Source organism: Lycorma delicatula, chromosome 10 (genome assembly GCF_047948215.1).
Source record: "Lycorma delicatula isolate Av1 chromosome 10, ASM4794821v1, whole genome shotgun sequence".
NCBI classification, from domain to species: Eukaryota; Metazoa; Arthropoda; class Insecta; order Hemiptera; family Fulgoridae; genus Lycorma; species Lycorma delicatula.
The window spans coordinates 116686752-116706178 of NC_134464.1; the positions used below are offsets into that span (position 1 = coordinate 116686752).

Genomic DNA, 19427 nt, shown 5'->3' on the forward strand with positions numbered 1-19427 from the left:
TACGATTATTCTATATTCAGTATTTGTGATAAACTGCATACAGCATTTGATTTGATGCTTAATACGAATTATTGTAATAACCTTGTTCATCCTCAAACTTACCATATCCCTTCACTAATACTAACATAATTCTGTATTTCAGTTAATAACAATATTATCATCAACCTTATAATAATCAATATCAAGGCAACAGAGTAGTACTCTTTCAGCAGATTTTGAATTTCATAATTATTATGAAATACTGTATTTTTGTATCATTAAATTGCCTCAATTCCTCTTGTATTATCTTTACAACAGGATGGTTCTTAATATTTACAAACAAGCATTAGCCTACAGTTAAATACGATTCATATAATTATGCATACCATTGAATACAGCAATATCAATGTTTCAAATCCAATTTCCTAACCTTAAAATCATATTATGCTTATTATACTGGGAAATATAATTTATATTTTTACTTTAATTATATTATTATAAATTTTTTTTTACTGTTTTGAACTGGAAAACTAGAAAACTGCATCACTTACAGTCTAATGGTTCGACAACAGTTGCAATATTTCAGGGTATAGCTTTTTTTAAATAAAATGATTTCATGTAAGAATAATTTCTAACTTTTTATAATGGCATGTTTAATAAACCAGCAACCATTGATCACTTAAGCTAATAATATGTACTATAGTACACTTTGACCGATAACCTTCAGAACAAATTCATCAAACACTTACTATCGCCCATTCATCAAATAATTTTCAAAGGAAACTACAGGTACCTGTTTTGATGCAAAAGATCTATTTATCTGTAAATTATTACCATATTTATTTAATTGAATGATTAACTTTGTTGCTTTTATTAATTAATACAGTTTTAGAAACTGTTGCAACTGATGTCGTAATAACATATGATGACATATGGAGTTTTCTAAAAACATCTTGCGTTCATATAATTATTTACATTTGACAAACACAAATGAATTTATTGGTTGAAGCAATAATTATTAGATGCTAATCAACCAGTAGAGAATTCTCTTTTTATTCATTTTAATGCTCAATTTTTATCGCTTTGGTTATCAAGAGTATTTTAATTGAAAAATCTATCTCATAAACTAATTAAAAAAAAGGTTATAAAATAAAATATGTTTTAAAATAGGTTTTTTTTTATCTCATAATCTCAACTAGTTTAAAAAATTTGTTTTTTTTATATGAACCTATCATTAACTAGACTGTTTCATTTAAACACATATTAATTTACAATTACTAAATTTATTTATTTTTTTCATCTTTTTAATAGGACAACAAGTTCAACAAGCAGCAGGTCCACAACCACCTTTATCAATAACGAATGAAACAAGTGAGACAACAGTACCAACTGTAAGCTCAACAACAGCATCTCAACCACACCATCACCAAAAAACTATACAGTTGTTACAGACAAAGAAAAATAACCACCATATAAATAATAATAGTAATAATAATAGTATAAATAATAACCATCAAGATAGGCTAGTCAACATAATAAGTAATAATAATATTAATAATAACAATAATAATAATGTAGAAACAAGAAATTACAACAATGAAAGACAAGTTGTAACTAAAAATAATAATCATGTTATTAAAAATAATAATACAACGAATAAACATAGTACTGAAGAAATTATTAATAGAAATAATAATAGTATTAGTAAATCAAAAGAATTAGAACAAAATGAAAGAATAAATATTCAACAACAATTAAGCAATGGTGATCTCAAAAATAATCAACAAATAACATCATCGACGTATGAACATTGTATTATTACCAATGGTAATCATGTTAAACATCATGAAAACAGGATAATAAATAATAACAATAATAATATTAGTAAAAATAATAATAGTAGTAGTATTAATGAAAATAATAATGAAATAAAAAGGATAAATAGTAATATTAATGAAAATAATTGTAATAATGAACGAAATGAAATAAGAAATGGAGAAGAGAAAATTAATGTCATAAGTAATAAATATGATATTCAACAAAATAATAATAATAATAATTCTACAAATAATGATAATTTATCAAAGTATAAAAATGGTTATGAACATCATACAAATATCGATACTTCTATCAACAATGATAATGTCTGTAAAAGAGATATGATTAATGAAATGCAAAATACAAATGGATCTCATAAAATTATTAACAATGATATTTTAGAACAAGATGTAAGAATAAATAGTAATAATAATAATAACAATAATACAAATAATACTAATAATAAAATTACAACGATAAATACTGCAACTCAAAACTGTAGTAATGAATTTGAATCGAAATTTGATGTTAAATTTGATATTAAAACAGAAAATAATATTCATCAAAATGGTTATCACGATAATTTGATAAAAGAACCTGTAAGTCATTGTCTTCCACATAATGATTTACATTTACATAAAGATCATAATGGACATATCGGTTATGATCATTCAGCTAATATAGCTGGTGATGGTTCAGTACGATCAGATGAAGGTTATCATAGTAATGGATATCATGACGAAGCTTTAACACCACCAGAAGATTCAAGTGATTCTGATGACAGTGATAATAATTACGTATTAGACTTTAGGTATGTATAAATCAAAATATTTTTATATAATTTTATATTTATAAGCAGCGCATTCCATTGTGAAATTTGGGCGTATTTTTTAGATGACCACCACTATGGTTAGCAAGATATATATTTTTTTTAAATCTCATAGAAAATATAAAAAAAATAAAAAAATATATAAATACATGAAAATTGAATTTGTTACTTATAAGGAAATCAATTTAATTAGAAATTATACCAATTATTCTGGTGGCCAAAAAGTTGTAATAACTGATCATAACTGTTCTAATAGCAATGTTAGAAAAATGTGTGTACAAGAAGTGTTGGTCATATAAGCAATTAATTCCATGAAATCTTATTGTTTTATTATTTTTTCTATATTTATAATTTTTTTGTTATTATATACTACTGTATGATCTATTGCTCTTTATTGTGGACCATTTTAATATTTAAATAAAAAATTGATATTGCAGACTTGAGCCTACTTGTGGTCTTCATCAGTTAAAACCCAGCTTTACTTTTAATATAATTCTTTAATGAGGATCTGGTTCAACATTCCACAGTTAGTTTAATATTTCTACTTGAAATGAAATTCTGAAGATGACTGAGGGTTTACCCCAACCATTAAGAAATGGTTGGGGTAACCCATTTCTTCCCAACATTACATACATGCAACAGTATAAAATTATGTACATAATTTATTTCTGTATTATGTCACTCTTAATTTGAATTGTTATTGATTCTAAAGGATATGTAAATTTTATTGATGTGTCAGTTATTTTATTTTTATAAGTATTTCTTTGTTTATGTGAACATGAATAATGATAAATCCGATGCATTAAGAAAGTTCTTTGTTGTTGGAAGAAATACAAGTCTGTAGATTCTTAGAACCAAAATTTTGTTATGTCAACTATACTTATGATGTTTAGTTTACTGCTGAGTCATTTCCATTATGAGTGAGGTTTGGGTTCGTTATTATTCAAAGGAATATGCAAGTGTTGCATTGTTGCAATGTTGGGAATTTCTTGCTCGTTAAGATAAAGTTGCTGTGGATGTAGTGTCTTGATAAAAACAATTTGTTGCAATCATTTCCATAGTGTTATTATATACTTCTTTCCGTTTTATTTACAATATTTAGTATTTAGATTTTAGTGCATGATAAATAGTAACACTGTATTTTATTATTTAAATCTAGTTATAAAGTGTAGTTTTGTGTTATCACCGAACAGTTAGACCTAACTATTAGCATCGTTTCAGTTTGACTAAAAGTAATTTATCATGAGTTTTGACAGGAATGTTTTTATTGTGCGATTAATTCTTATTTTCAAATTATAAATTGGTTAGTTTCTAGTGTTGGATTTGTATTTAATTTGACAGAAAAGCCTATTATTGACTTATTACTTTGACTAATAGATTCTGCTATGAGTTTTCAATGAGAATATTATAGAACAGCAAAAGAACTACTTGCAGCACTCGATGATATTGAGGGAGAGGAAGCAGCATGTGGTATTGATACTGTAATGATACCACCTGATATTGATGAAAAAACGAATGAAGAGAACATTGATGATAACCAAATTGTTCAAACAGTGGGTTGATCTCGATTCTTCAGATATTGCTGGCTCTTTTGAAGTTCATCATTCCGTTTCTATTGATCCAAGTAAACATAAAATTACAAAACAAAAAGTAAAGGAACCAAAAGCATGTCCAAATTGGGAAAATTCTTTACCAACTACATCAATAATTCCAGATGATAGTGAAATAAATAAACTTGTGGAAGAAATAAAAAACCAATATGGTCACCTAACAGTTCTTGAAACTTTCAATTTAATTTTTATTGATGTGTTCCTGGACAAAATTATTGACTTTTCTGTTTCATATGCTAAGGAGAAGAACAACCTTTTCTTTAACTCGTCCAGACTTAAAAAAATTTTTTTGGAATTATTATTTTGCCCTGAAATAGATTTGATGAAATTAAAAAGTATATTCATTTATCAGACAACACAAAACTAGACAAATCGAAAAAATTTTCAAAATTCCACCTGTATTATAATGCACTGAATGTCAAATTTGGTCAGTTTGGGGTGCTTTCTCATAAAATTTCAAATGACGAGCAAATGGTCCCGTATTTTGGACTTCATTCAGCAAAAATTTTCATGAGGAATACCAGTGAGATTTGGTTTCAAAATTTTGTGTGTTACTTCTGTCGATGGTTATGTCAACAGTTTTGAGTTGTATGTGGAAAAAATTGTGAAGTAAACAATAGCTATGGTCTGGGAGAAAAAGTTGTCTATAATTTGTTAATCCAGAAAATTGTGTTTTTTTTTATAATTTTTTTTTTTACTTATAGTTTGATAAGTAAACTGACTAAAATGAATTTCCCGGTAGCTGGAACAATATCATACAACAGACAACATAATATTTCACTGACATCAGTGAAAAAATTTCCAAAAGCTCCAAAAGGAAGTTATGAATATGTTTTTGATAAAAATGAGTATATCTTTATAGTTAGGTGGTGGGATGATTCAGTTGTAACAGTAATAACAAACTATGGATCAATAGAACCTATACTAAACCTAAAAAGGTATGACCAAAAAGAGAGAAAAGAAGACGATGTAAAACAGCCAAATGTTATAAATGATTATAGTAAAGGAATGGGGGAAGTAGATGCTCATGATAATGTGATTGCTAATTGCAGGATCCAAATAACAGGTAAAAAATGGCGTTGATACTGCTGCAGTGACAAAAAGACAAAATTGATCATGTCATAGACCGAAATGAAAATAATACTAGACAAAGATGTAAATTGTGCCATAGTCAAACAGTTTGACTATTGTCAAACAGTTTGACAATTTTTATCAGCATATTTGTAAGAAATGTCAAGTGTTTTCACAAGTGTCCTGTTTTGAAAAATTTCACAAGTCAGCTGATGTAAAAGTAAAATTATAAAAATGACGACAGAAAATAATGTGAATTTTGTCTTAATAAATTATTTTATGTAAGAATCAGTCGTAAGTTTTTTGTTTACAGCATTTTCTAACATTGAGCTAACACAACATCATAACTCGTGGTAAACTCCCAACCTTGCGTGAACACAACAGGTCATAACTGAAAAAACTGCAAATACAAATTTCCCCTGCATGTTTTATTTTATAAATTTGATAGTAATGATGAAGATAAAATGAAAAAGATTCACAAAAAATTGGTAAATTGTTCTTCTGGAAAGAAATGGGTTAAAAAAAGCTTAATTATATTCTCAGCTCTAGTGTTTTTAGAAGTCATTTATTTAGCAGCTTTTGTTACATGTATTTTTTAATGATATTACAAGATCCTTAATGAGCTGTTCCTATCCAGATAGTTAAGAATTAATGTTAATAAATCTAATCTCTTCATCTTTAAAAAAATTTAATTGAGATTAATAAATCTTAATCCAAAAGGATTAATGATAGGCTGAAGGGGATCTTTAAGCACTATTTTATGTAGAATTGCTTATTTTGTTTCATAGTCCATTTGCAGAAAGATTGTGTCTCTCTCATTATTAACATTTTCCCCTTATCCTTAGTATCTTCCTATCTAAGACTATTCTGTAGTTTTGATTAATGGTCACTGAATCCACACAAGTTGTGTCATTTTTGGCATTTTAAAGTTGCTAGTAATTACATAGTTTGTGGAAGTAGTTGTATCTTTTGTCTATACAATCCATAGGTATCCATCTGGAAACTATTTCCTGTGGGTGGCTGGACAAAAGCCAAACAAACTGGTATTGAGCTTCATAATGAAATACTTTATTAATTAATTTACAATGGCATACAATTAAAAATGCCATTTTTATGTAATATTATTTTATCTATATTTTATGCCATTTTTAAATTTTATCAAAGCAATTTGTTTACTGACTTGCAATTGTCTGTTGTGGCAGCTGCATTTCTGATGAATAAATTTTCTTAAAAAGTAATAGCAGCCAAAACATACACTTTAAGTTAAATTATTAGTTAGAAGATACGCTATATTTAAACAGTTAAAGTTCTGTTTGCAAAATATAATTAAATTTCTAAATAAAATTTATCAGTTTTTCATTCCTATTTTTTAAATTTTGTTACAGCAAAAAGCAAGCTGATGATGGTGTTGAACAGCCCGTCATTGTAGAAGAAACTGTAGAAGCATCACCGCCACCTCCCCATACCTCTCCAGAACACAGTCCAGATCGAAATGAGTATAGGAAAGTTAAGATAAAAATGACCAAAGCTTCGCTTTACAGTCACTTCAATACTACAAAACATGAACCAACAGTTGAACAGAATAAAGAAGTAGTAATTATAAGTCCATCGCATTCACCATCTGATTCTTTAATGATTGTTGAATCGCCAGTGGAAATATCTTCTGAATCGAGTCCGCAACCACCAGCAAAAAAGCCACACTATGAAACAAATAATAGAAGTGTAACACCTACTCCTCCACCTCAAGAAGATGTTCCCCAACAACCAACATCAATACTTGAAAATATTTTACTAAGGAATAAAAATGATAAAGCTGTATTACCACGTCGAAATTCTGCCACACCACCACCGACATCGCCTACTGAGATGGCATATTCTTACAAAAAATCGCAAAGATATGGAAATCTTCCAGTCAGTCCAGACTCTACAGCTAGTCACCCACAAAATCATCTTAGCATTCCGTCCATACCTACAAACCATTTACGTCGATCTCCATACACACCGCCACCGATGTATCACCCACAAGATATGGGATATCCTCTTCATCCAAATCAACCTTATTATCAACCATATCCATCAACAACCATTGTACCGCAAACTCAAAATAATTCATATTCACCACCATCATCATCTGGTCTTCACTTCACGAATTCAACACAATTAAATCTAAATTCAGCGCCATTACATCACTTATTAACACCTTTACCTCCGTTAAATCATGGTTTATCAAGACAACCTTTATCACCACCTGGATCATTATCACCAGATGATGGATCTTGTGGTAGTCCGTTAAGTCCTAATAGTCAAGGATCTCGAGGTTATAGGTCACTGCCATATCCACTAAAGAAAAAAGATGGTAAAATGCATTATGAGTGCAATGTTTGTTACAAAACTTTTGGACAATTATCTAATTTAAAGGTTCACTTAAGGACTCATTCTGGAGAACGACCATTTAAATGCAACTTATGCACAAAAAGTTTTACACAACTAGCACATCTACAAAAACATCATCTTGTACACACAGGTTAGATAATAATTTTATTTTTACAATTTGATTTATCTATTAATAGAAGTGTTTTATATAGATTTTCATTAAATGCAATCAATGATTAATGAAAGCTTCATTTTTAAGTCTATCTTACTTTTTAAAGCTAATTGAAAAAAAAGATTATTTTAGTTAATTCACAGATCCGGCTGAGTTTTGTAAATATGTTGGAGTCAATACTGAAGTCATTTATTTGTAATTTATTTAGAATTGTTTCTCTGATCTGTTTCATTATTTTTTTTTTATTCTAACTTTGACTCTATATTATTTGATTAAATTAAATTGGTGAATTTGTAGTATTGTTATATTTCTACTAGGTTTCTGTTATGCAGTGCAGATTGTAATATACAATAATTCTTAAACAAAACCTCTATTTTTCATTAAACAGACTTACATAAAGCAATGTAGAAAAAATGTGAGGATATTATTAATTCCATTTCTAGAATTAGAGTTCTGTTAGTTTTTATATTGTTATAATAACTGTACAGTAACAAAACAAAACACGAAGGAAAAAAGTTTACCTTTTACAGCACTTTTGTAATCTATTATCGATTTGAATTTTTAAAATTTTCAAAAAACTAATATAAAAGATCAGATGTTCTGTGCACCACCTGCTCTTTGGTTCCAATCCAACAATCTTTGGAACCATCCAACAAAACTTAGACCTGGGTTCAGATATGAAATTTCTACTAATCCAGAAAGAAGGTATAAAATGTCTGTTGCGGTTCCTCTCCTACAGTAGAATGAAGAATACGATTTAGTGATTTTCATCTGATTTTTATGTTTGTTGCTGTTACTTGTCTACGTTTATTCTTTATTGTACCTGTTTGTTTATTGTTTATTTTTGTTGTTTTATGTAACACTACATGATAGTGATACTATCACTAATGACTATAATTGTTATGCGACTATAAATAAAAGCATTAAAAAACAAAATAAAACATTATTTATTCAATTGCCAGTTATTCAATTATCAGTTGAATGAAAATATTAACATTATAACAACATCAGTTACTGGGAAATTTTATTTAAACTTTATTTGTACATAAAATTTAAATTCAGATTAGCAGATATATCTCTAACAGTTAAGATCATTTATTTTTTATGAATAAAGTAATAAATGTAAGAAAATATTCAAAACTTTCAGATATATTTAATAAGTTAAAATTGCTGCCCTCCATAAATGGAATTCCATTTAACCATTTTCAACGTACTATATCTTTTTGCAACAAGTTATGGAAGTAGTGAATTAATCATTCAATAAATAAAATCTGATAATTTCTCCATTATCCTTTCTCAAACAATTTTTCTGATAATGATCTAACGCTATAGAATTTTATAATCTTAGATAATTATAATTTTTTTTGAACTAATTTCAATTTTAATTATGCTACAAAACAATTCAAAGGTACTTTACAATTGCTAACACATTTGTAACCATTAAGTATTCTTGAAGCTGATATTTAGAAGTTTCACAGATATCATCAGTAATTTTTTTAAAGTGACTAGGAATCGCTAATGTTGAAATAATGTATGATATAACATTAAAATATGTTTAGTCTGATAGAGATATAAAGTTATACCAAACTTAGGAAGAGTTTCATCTCCTTATCATATCAACTGAGATCATTTCCAAAAATGTCTACTCTTAGAATTTCATTTAACAGCTGAATATACAAACAACTTAACAATAAGCAATTATGATGTTTATATTATAACTTTATAAAATAATAATTATTAAGATTTAGTATTAAATAAAACTAAATTTAATGAATTACTATTAAAATTATAATAAAGTTCATATTATTTAAAAATTGCTAACAGAATTTTTATAATAAATCCGAAAGTCTAGGAAAATTGATAAAATTTAAACATTATCTGATAATGAAATCATTTAAATGAAAATTATTTTTCTTTGTTTCAAAGTAAAAAGTAATTCCAATTCTTCCATTAAACGTGCTAATATAATTTTTTCTTCTTAAAGGTGAAAAACCACATCAATGTGATATATGTAAGAAGAGATTTAGTTCCACATCTAACCTTAAAACACATCTGCGATTGCACTCAGGTCAAAAGCCGTATGCTTGTGACCTTTGTCCAGCCAAATTTACTCAATTTGTGCACCTTAAATTACACAAGAGGCTACATACAAATGAGCGACCATATACTTGTCAAGGATGCAGTAAAAAGTATATCAGTGCAAGCGGCTTAAGGTAAGTATATTTCTTTTTGAAATATATTAATTATTTCAATAATTTAATCATTTTCATCTGAAAGCAGTAGTAGAGAGGTTTAGAAATCATTCACTAGGCTGAAATAAATTTAAAACAATTTTAAATATTTACTTGTTACTTAGCCAAAATGTTCTTTATCTTCATAATTATCATTTAAATTTAATTACTTACTATATGTCATTAGGTTTTCTATTCAATCATTACAGAAACATGCTGCTAGTTTTGTCAGTTATTTATTGACAGATAAAATGTCACATCATCACTTCTAAATAACTGCCGCCTAAAAATTCTTTTGATTTAGAAAATAAATGAGAATCGTGCAAAGATAAAACAGAAATGTATGGTGGGTGGCTGAATACTTTATAGCTAAATTTCTGAAGACGTACCTGGCATAAAAAGTGCCAAATTAAATGCTTAACAACAAATTAAGAGATTATTCTAATTTCAGATAATATTTGTCATAATGAATACACAAATTCTGCTGTCCAATGAACAGCACTGGACATTGTAATAAAACAGTTTATTTATTATAAACAGTTAATTATAAAACATTGTTAATTATAAAAACAGTCTATGTTAATGTAATTATGGAATTAAATACAAATTGAAGGTACTGAATCCTATAAAATCCTACATGTTAAGTTTAACTTATCTATTTATGTGTTTTGGTGGTTTAAATTTCATTTAATATATATAAGTTTTCTTGAATCACTAAATTAAAGAAGATCTGGTATAGCCATTTTGATTAATTTGATAAACAATTAGCACCACAAGTGCAAAATGTAATAAAAAATATTTAATTAAAATAATTTCCTTATGAATAACCATCAATTCTATTTATTCTGTTAACAGTCTCAGAGCTTAGTGTTTCTCCAATTTGATATTTAACCATTTATTAATACTCAATAAATACTAAAAACATTATTTTAAATCTAAACCTACATGCATAATAATAATAGAAATTGATTACCATTATAACAATGCATACATCACTACAAAACTTCAGTCAAAAAATTAAATAATCTAATACTTAAAATAAGGATGTTTATAATTTTTTTTTGGCATGGTAAGATCACAGGACAGTTCACCTGTCCTCAGTGAGCTAAACATTGCTGAATTATTGCACAGTTCTAGTACTTTATATCTGTAATGATAAATATAATGCATTGCTTTTAAGCATTCAATTACACTTACTAGAAACTTAAATAAGTATTAAGAAAAACATTCAAGATTTAATACCATGAGTGAAATGGAATATACTTTGATTGAAGACTACAAAAAAATTTAATATTTTTTATTATTTGAACCCAACTGAGTCACCTAACTGTTTAAAATCTGAGTATTTAATATTTAAATTTTGAGTATCGTTTTATAAATTTACATAATCAGGTTTAAATATTCTATTACTATAAACACTTATGTTATAAATACTATTAGTATAAACACAACAATGTTAATAATGTAATAACACTAAATTTATAAATGTTGTTTTAGGACACACTGGAAGACAACAAGTTGTCGACCAAATAACATGGATGAAGAACTAGCAATTGCAGCTGCAGCTGGTTCCTTGGCAGGATATTATGATTATGCCAACAATGATATTACTATGAGTAAGAAAAGAATTTCTAAGTAATTCTTAATACAACTGATATAAAATTATTATAAAAGCTATTTTACAAAAATAAATAAAATATAATGATAAACATAAGCTAAAAATTAACACTTTAATAAAAAATAATACTAATCAATGTGTGTGTGTGTGTGTGTGTGTGTGTGTATGTGTAAGTAATTAAACATTTGCTCACATTTAAATTTAATTTTTTTTTTAATTGCTCACCATTAATTACTATTGGAACTTAAACAATAATGCTTTTTCAAAGTTAAAATTTTTTTCTAACAATTATTAAAAGTACAATATAAAATGTAATTGTTATGAGACCTGTTCTGTTTTTTAATATACTGAAATGATCTAATCATTTCAACATCACCAAATGCTGAGGAATAAATCATAGTAAACCTCACTTATAAAAAATATTTAAAACCTACCTGTAAGTTTTAAATTGCTCATATTAGTCATCAAAATTTGACAAAGAATCGCCTAACTTTACAATTCTCTTTGAGCTAATAACATATTAGGTATATTTTTTAAAGTTGCCGGATATTTCATTGGTTTAATACATACCTCAATTTTCTGATTTAAAAATTTTATTTATTCTAAAGTAAAGTTTTTTCCAATTTTTTGTTACATACTACAGCTTGAGTTATATTCATATGTTAAATGCATACATATATTTTTGCGTCATAATGAAAACAATGGAACAATTTCAACTTCATGCAAGAATCTTCCTTAGTTAGTACCTACAGGCTTTGGTTAAAGAATATTTTACTTATATTCAAAGTTGCATGGAAACTGTCTTAAATATATTACAGAACAGAGATATTTTAAATATTCATTATTGTAAATACGTATTATAATGTAATAGTAAATTATTTTTAACCAAAATGACAAAATTCAAAACACACGTTTAAAACCAGTCTAAACACTCACTGCAGATGTTCCATGAACAAAATTAATCTTTAGCAAAGCTGTAACATTAGGTTACTCTCAAAACCTAATGGTTTTGAACTTTAATGCCAAATGTAGACATTATATCCTTTAAACCACAATACTTATACTGGAGAAAAAATTATGAAAGTCAAAGAATCAAGATTGGGAAAATTAATTAATGAAGAATGGAAATTTGTGAGATGATTTTAGAACCTAAATGTAAAAATAATCAAATATCTTAAGATCAAATGAAGAAATTTCAAGAATTTTGAAAAAAAATAATGCACTTATAAGAAAAAGATTAGACTCTTACTAAGCCTTGAAAAGAATGGAAGTGAACAGATTAACAAAAAAAAATCTTTAATTATCTTTCTAAATTAAAAACCTAAAATAAATGGCTTTGAAAAATCAAAAAAAATCTATCTAAAGAAAATGAATATTAAAGAAATCAAATTTTGGATCAAAATACTTTCAGAAAAGAAATAAAATAAAAAAATAAAAATAAAAAATATTGTTTTCAAGAAAACCAAAATGAAAAGGGGAAAGAAAATTTTTCCAAAAAGGAAGAGAAGTTAGTCAACAAATGTAAGAATTCCGGAAGAAAGGAAAGAAAAATAAAGTTATTTTTTATTATAATCCATAGATGTCAAAATTGCAAAGTAAAACTGATGCAACTCAATTATTAGATATCATTATCTAATAATTTAGTTACACAATACATCAAAATGTTTACCATAACATTGAATATTTAAATAATATAATTAAATCTATTGGCAGTAACAATTTCTAATTTTACTTTAATAGTGTAGTGTTAGTTGTGTTGTATATGTCATAGGTGAGCTGAAAAATCAGGATTATTGCAATGTATGCAGCTAATCGGAAAATGAAATATAATATAATTGCATTATAGCTCATAATTATAAATATAATCTAACCAAATTTAACCTACTCTTGCTTCATTCGCTAACCTAACTAGGAAGTGAAGTGAGCAAAGGTTAAGTTTGGTTAGATTATAATTATAAGCAATAATGCAAATATATTATATTTAATTTTCCAGTTAGTCGATAATTTTCCAGTTAGCCAGGTGCATTGCAATAAGCCTGATTTTTCAATTCGCCTTTGACATATATACCTACAGAGTGTATTTAATATAAATGTTTATCAGAATTTTATTTTTCATTCTAGATCTATCATCTTTTTCCATGAGAAAAAAATAATTTTAAGATCAAGTGTACAAAATATATTGTATAAAAGAAATTTATTGAACATGGCATGGTGCAAAATAATAACAGCAGTTTTATTATCAATAATTTAAAAAAAAAAGAAATAAAAGGAGTAAAATGACTATGTGTTAAAGAAAAATTTGTGAATAGTTTATGGTTTTATTTAAAAATAAAACTTTACATTAACTGAAAATTCAGTTAAGTAATACTCAACTCATTAATATATATCTCAATAATTTGTTTTTTTTTTTAAGCAGGAGGAGTAGATCAGAATGATGGTGTTGATCATGATTCAAGAGATTCATTTGATATACATGGACACAGTAACCATGGACATCAACATCCACCAAATGGACATTTGCAACAACCGAACTGTGGTGTAGTTAATGGCACACAAGGAAATGAAACACAAAGGCCATCAGTTATTGAAAGTTCACAGCCACATATCATTGAGTGTACTTGAACTAATGTAAATATTCACTTCTATAACAATACACATTGACACCCAATCTAATAACAAACCCCTTATTTTTAAATTATATAATTATAATAAAATCTATTTTTAGTACTATCTATTTTTCAGTTTTTAATTATCATAATGTTTCATGCATTTATAAAATACAAATGGAAGTAATTACTTTAGTAGGTATTATTATATTATACTACACTATTTTAAAAGCATTTTTTGGGCATTTAATTAATAATATTATAACTAAAATTAATAAGTTTAACAAATATATAAATAACAACAAATAATTTATAAATTTTTCTTTCTTTCAATAAATAATGAAATAATGTAGATATAAAAACAGACTTACTTTGTATTTATTAGATTAAAACAAAAAATAAAATAAAATTATAAAAACAAAATTAATTTCCTAAAATGACCACCACAAAAAAATTATTGTGATTAAAAACTTTTACTAGTTTAAAGATACATTTTAGTTAACGTGTATAGATATTTTTAATTAATAATATTTATAATATAACAGAATCTCAGTAAACAGAACTAATATAAATAAAAATCTTCAAAAACAATTATTTAAAAGTGCCAATTTAAAAATTTATGTTAGGTTAGGTTTTTAAAATAAGAACAAAATTAATATTCACAATATATAGTTAAATAATTAATTTAATATAGGTATTTTACTGTCTATGTTACTTTATGTTTTTACCTTTTTTTTATTATAATATAACCAGAGCTTCACTATATAAAATTGAATTTAAATGACCATATTTGAATAAAAAAAATATATCCTTATTGCTTATTTCAGTGCTGTCTTAGCAGCAGTAGCATACTAAAACTCAGTTAGTATATTTACAACACAGTAATTAAAATTTTAACAAACCAGCTTATCAGATCTGAAAATACCACTACAAAATTTACATTTCATTTTTTAATATCATATTATGTTTTTGTAGTTTGAAGAATTTTTTTTTAATAATGAACTTTGTTGAAGTATAAATAGAATAAAAATTAATGTATGCACTAACAGGAATAAGTAGCAAGAGTATGTATAAAAGGGATGTACGATGAAAGATTCCCAAATTTCTGGTTACTTACAAACCAAAAGGAAAGCAACTTCAACTATGTTGGATCATCTGCTGAATAAGTCTTTATGATGAGAGCGGTAATGTTCTAATCTCAGTTAATATGCTCAGCATCTTTTTTAGACTGTAATTTCATGTGGAAGATTTCCACACATTGCCATTCATTTAATGAAAAATTGGTCATAAAAAACATGAATTTTATTTTTGTACAACACATTTTTTTAATTTTACTGATATTTTTATAATGAAAATTATTGTTGAATTAAATTTATAAAATGTTAATGCTAAAAGAATGTTCATTACTGAGAATCTATATCAAATCGCTAATTTAAAACAATATAAAAACATTCACATATAATTATTTTATTCATTAAATATTTTTGTGTTTTTTTTGTTTTTTATTTTTATAAAAACATACAAACTGCCTAAAAATTTATTTTTTACTCATGTACATTTAATAAAAAAACAAAATTAATTCTTTTAAATATACAATAATAAAAAAAAAAATTAATTACAGTAATATATATATTAAAATGATTTTGAAACAAAAAAATTGCAGTGGTCAGGGTTTTGTTATTAGAATGAATTATAATGGTGTTAAGTGGATAATATTTTTATAAATTAACCAAAAGATCTTGATGACTGAATATATTAACATTTATTTTGAAAAATAATTAAATAGCTAAAAAAGGATCAAGATCTTCGGATGATTTATAATAAACCTAAAAATGTAAAGGAAAACTGAACACTGAAATGTTAATGAGAGTGAAGACTAAGAACTATGTAGTTAGCTTAATATAGAAAAAATAATAAAAGTTAAAAAAAATTAAATTATAAATTCTGCTCTATATATATATATACATAATATATATGTATATATGTATGTATGTATATATAATCTGTGGATGCAATGAAATGGTTAACTCTGTGATAAGTTGAGTATAATATATAAATATAATTATTTTAAAAATAAATTAAGAATTAATTATTAATAGTTTAAAATGTTATTTTTATTATAAATTACTTAAGAAAAATGATCTTTGTTTATTGTTAATTTTATTTATTGATTTATTATTATTACAATATTTAAATTAATTTATGATAATTATTTTATATTAGGTTAGGTTAGAAGATATAATTTATGCTCAATTGAAGTAAAATTAAAGCTTGTTTAATTTTATTATTTAATTTTGTTTACTTCCTATGGTCAAAAAATTAATTTCTACAATCTTTTTAAAGAAAATCATTTACTGTAAAAATATTTTGTTAGTTAATGTATATATTACAGATTCTTTAATTTCTTTTTATCAGTGTACTTCTGCTAATTTTGTATGTAACATTTTGTACCTGTACTGACTTATTATATAATTATTATTTATCATCATTATTTATTATAATATAAATTACTGTACAGTGTATTTAATAATTTGTATAAGTAAATAAATATATATTAAAAAAGTATTTGTTTATTTGTACAGTGATTAATTTATTGATGATAGAAACTACTTCATAATTTATTTATTCTTTGTTTTATTTAAGAGTTATTGTAGAGTGGCATTATAATGATTGTTTGTAACCTATTATTGTATGTAATTTTTTGAATTGTACAGAAATGAAATGACAGTATTTTTCTATTAAAAATATAAAAAAAACTATCGTTCGATGATATGACAGTAATTATTATTTTTTAATAAAAACAAAAGCTTGTAATTAAAATTGTAAAAAATAATAAATTTTTGGAAAGAAATATTTTTAATAATAAATTAAACGTAAAATATCAGTAACTAAAACATGAATGAACTCGCAAGAGAATAGGTATTGGATGTCAGATTATTTTTATTATAATTGTAATAAAATTTCTTATAATTATGATATAACAAGTTATATTTTTAGAAAACTATATAAATATCTTATATTTACATTGAATTTGATATTAATCTTTAAATAATAATAATAATGTAGATTTCAAGTAACTTTTTTAATGTGTAATGATATGAAGTGAATGTTTGCCTCAACATATAATTATATTTAGCATTAATTATTTATATTATTAATTTTTAAAAAAAGGCTCTAAGACTGCCATAACGTATTAATTGTTAATATCCTCTCATTAAACAGAACTCGTATAGTTTTCTCTGATTATTCCCTCTTCCCTGCCTCAAATATAAAATTTTTTATACTACATAATAATAATTTTATAAACCTATTAAAAAACTTTTTGCATTAATTTTTAATTATGCACTAATATACTTATATAAAACTAAATTTTATGCTGTTAGCTGTACTGTATAACAATAATTATTTAAAAAAGGTGAATAAAAATATTAGGTTAGATATTATACCTCATTTTTTTAAGTAGTATATTTGATGTCTTATATTAATTAATAATAATGTAGAAATTAAAAATGAGGTAAAAGTAGTTACATTTTTAAATTCAGCTCTTAATAATAAAATAATACAATTCTATTTATAACATTCCCATTTTAATTAAAATAACTTATTTTAGTAACAATAAAATCAGACCCTTCTGATAATTATTATAATAATATCCCTACCGTTTCACTGATTTGTTTTTAATCATGTTACAATTTTTTGTATAACTTCATTCTCTCAAAGAGTCATGTCACGAACAACTTAATAAGATTTTTTTTTCCATCTGTAATCTCCCCACCCCTGGAGCCAGATCTGCAATTAAGCATAAACTCATCTTCAAGGGGTGCCTTCGCCTCAAACAACCTTTGGTAGGGAACATCAAATTTATCTAAACCCTAAATTTATCAACTTTTCAGCATTAATATATTATCTTAAATAATTAACACTAGATTTTCAAATAATTTCTAATTTAACTGCTTGTTAAATAATTATTAATGTATTTTATAAAATCTTTTTATAATGTTATTGTTATTAAAAAATTTAAAAAAAAATCAAAGAAGTATAATCATATAACAGTTAAGTTTAATTAAAATTGATCTCTTGCTCATATTTTTTCTCTACTTGCTCATATCTTAAACAAAAAACAAATCATTAAAAAATAAATACTATACTCAGTGTCAATGATATGTTTTCATATTAGTTTTTTTATTACATATTTCAAATTTTTGTTAAAAAAGTAACCTGAATAAACAGATGCTGAATAGTAAAATATATATATATATATATAAAACTGTAAATAAATACCCAAAATATCCTGACAGATAACCAAATAAAAAAACTTAATTCCATTTTTTAAGCATGTAAACAAATCCCTTTTTAATATGTAAAAAATTTTTAACTAAAAGTCATCAGTATAAGTACGTTTTTATATATTAATATACACATTTTGTTTCAAAATCAATAATATTACTTTGTATCATTTTGCACAGAAAATAAAATTTGTAAAACAAAAAATATTTAGCTAAATAATAGTTATATATATAAATAATTTAATCATACATTTTCTTATAAATATTAATGCAATAAAATTTTATACTATTTTTTTCTGGTGTGCTTAAATTAGTACCTAGAAATTAGTTTAAGGCTTAAAAATTTGAAACTAAAATTTTTTAACATTATAAAATTAATAATTATTAGGATAATAGTAATTAGTAAATATTTAATTATAATTAAACATTTTTAGATGTATTTCTGAGTTATGTTTTTTTGTTTTTAAGAACATTTAAAAAAATTGTTTAATCACTTTAAAACTGTTAAATTTCAAAGCAGAAAATAACATTTTATAGATTGTTACAAATATATTCTGGCACTTAATTTTATTACAATTAATTTAAATGTTTAATTCAAGTATTACTTTTATATAATAATGGTAGTAAAAATAATATTTGTAAATTAATAAAAATTATACCATATTTAATTTAGTATGATTTTTAGAACACGAAAAATTATATAATTAAAATTTAACGAGTTGTCCAAAGTTACTTGTTATCAGACTGGCTGGGTCAGTGATAAATTTGCATGTAATGTATGTAATAAACAGTAAAACCTCATTTAACAGCCAACTTTATTCAGCTAATACATCA

The 19427-nt window shown here is 24.9% G+C and overlaps 1 protein-coding gene across 2 annotated transcripts in view; it reads left to right on the forward strand.

Annotated features, from left to right (window-relative positions):
- The window catches only part of LOC142331482 (uncharacterized), a 108832-nt gene extending 94188 nt beyond the window's left edge, over positions 1–14644 (forward strand). Inside the window, exons 8-12 of one of the 2 annotated variants that reach the window (XM_075377422.1) lie at positions 1291–2608; positions 6693–7831; positions 9837–10065; positions 11581–11699; positions 14115–14644. In XM_075377422.1, the coding sequence (XP_075233537.1) occupies positions 1291–2608; positions 6693–7831; positions 9837–10065; positions 11581–11699; positions 14115–14323 (3014 nt within the window). In that variant the 3' untranslated portion in view covers positions 14324–14644. The remainder of the gene's footprint in view (positions 1–1290; positions 2609–6692; positions 7832–9836; positions 10066–11580; positions 11700–14114) is intronic. The other variant, XM_075377423.1, reaches the window with a different exon arrangement.
- Positions 14645–19427: the final 4783 nt, after the last annotated feature.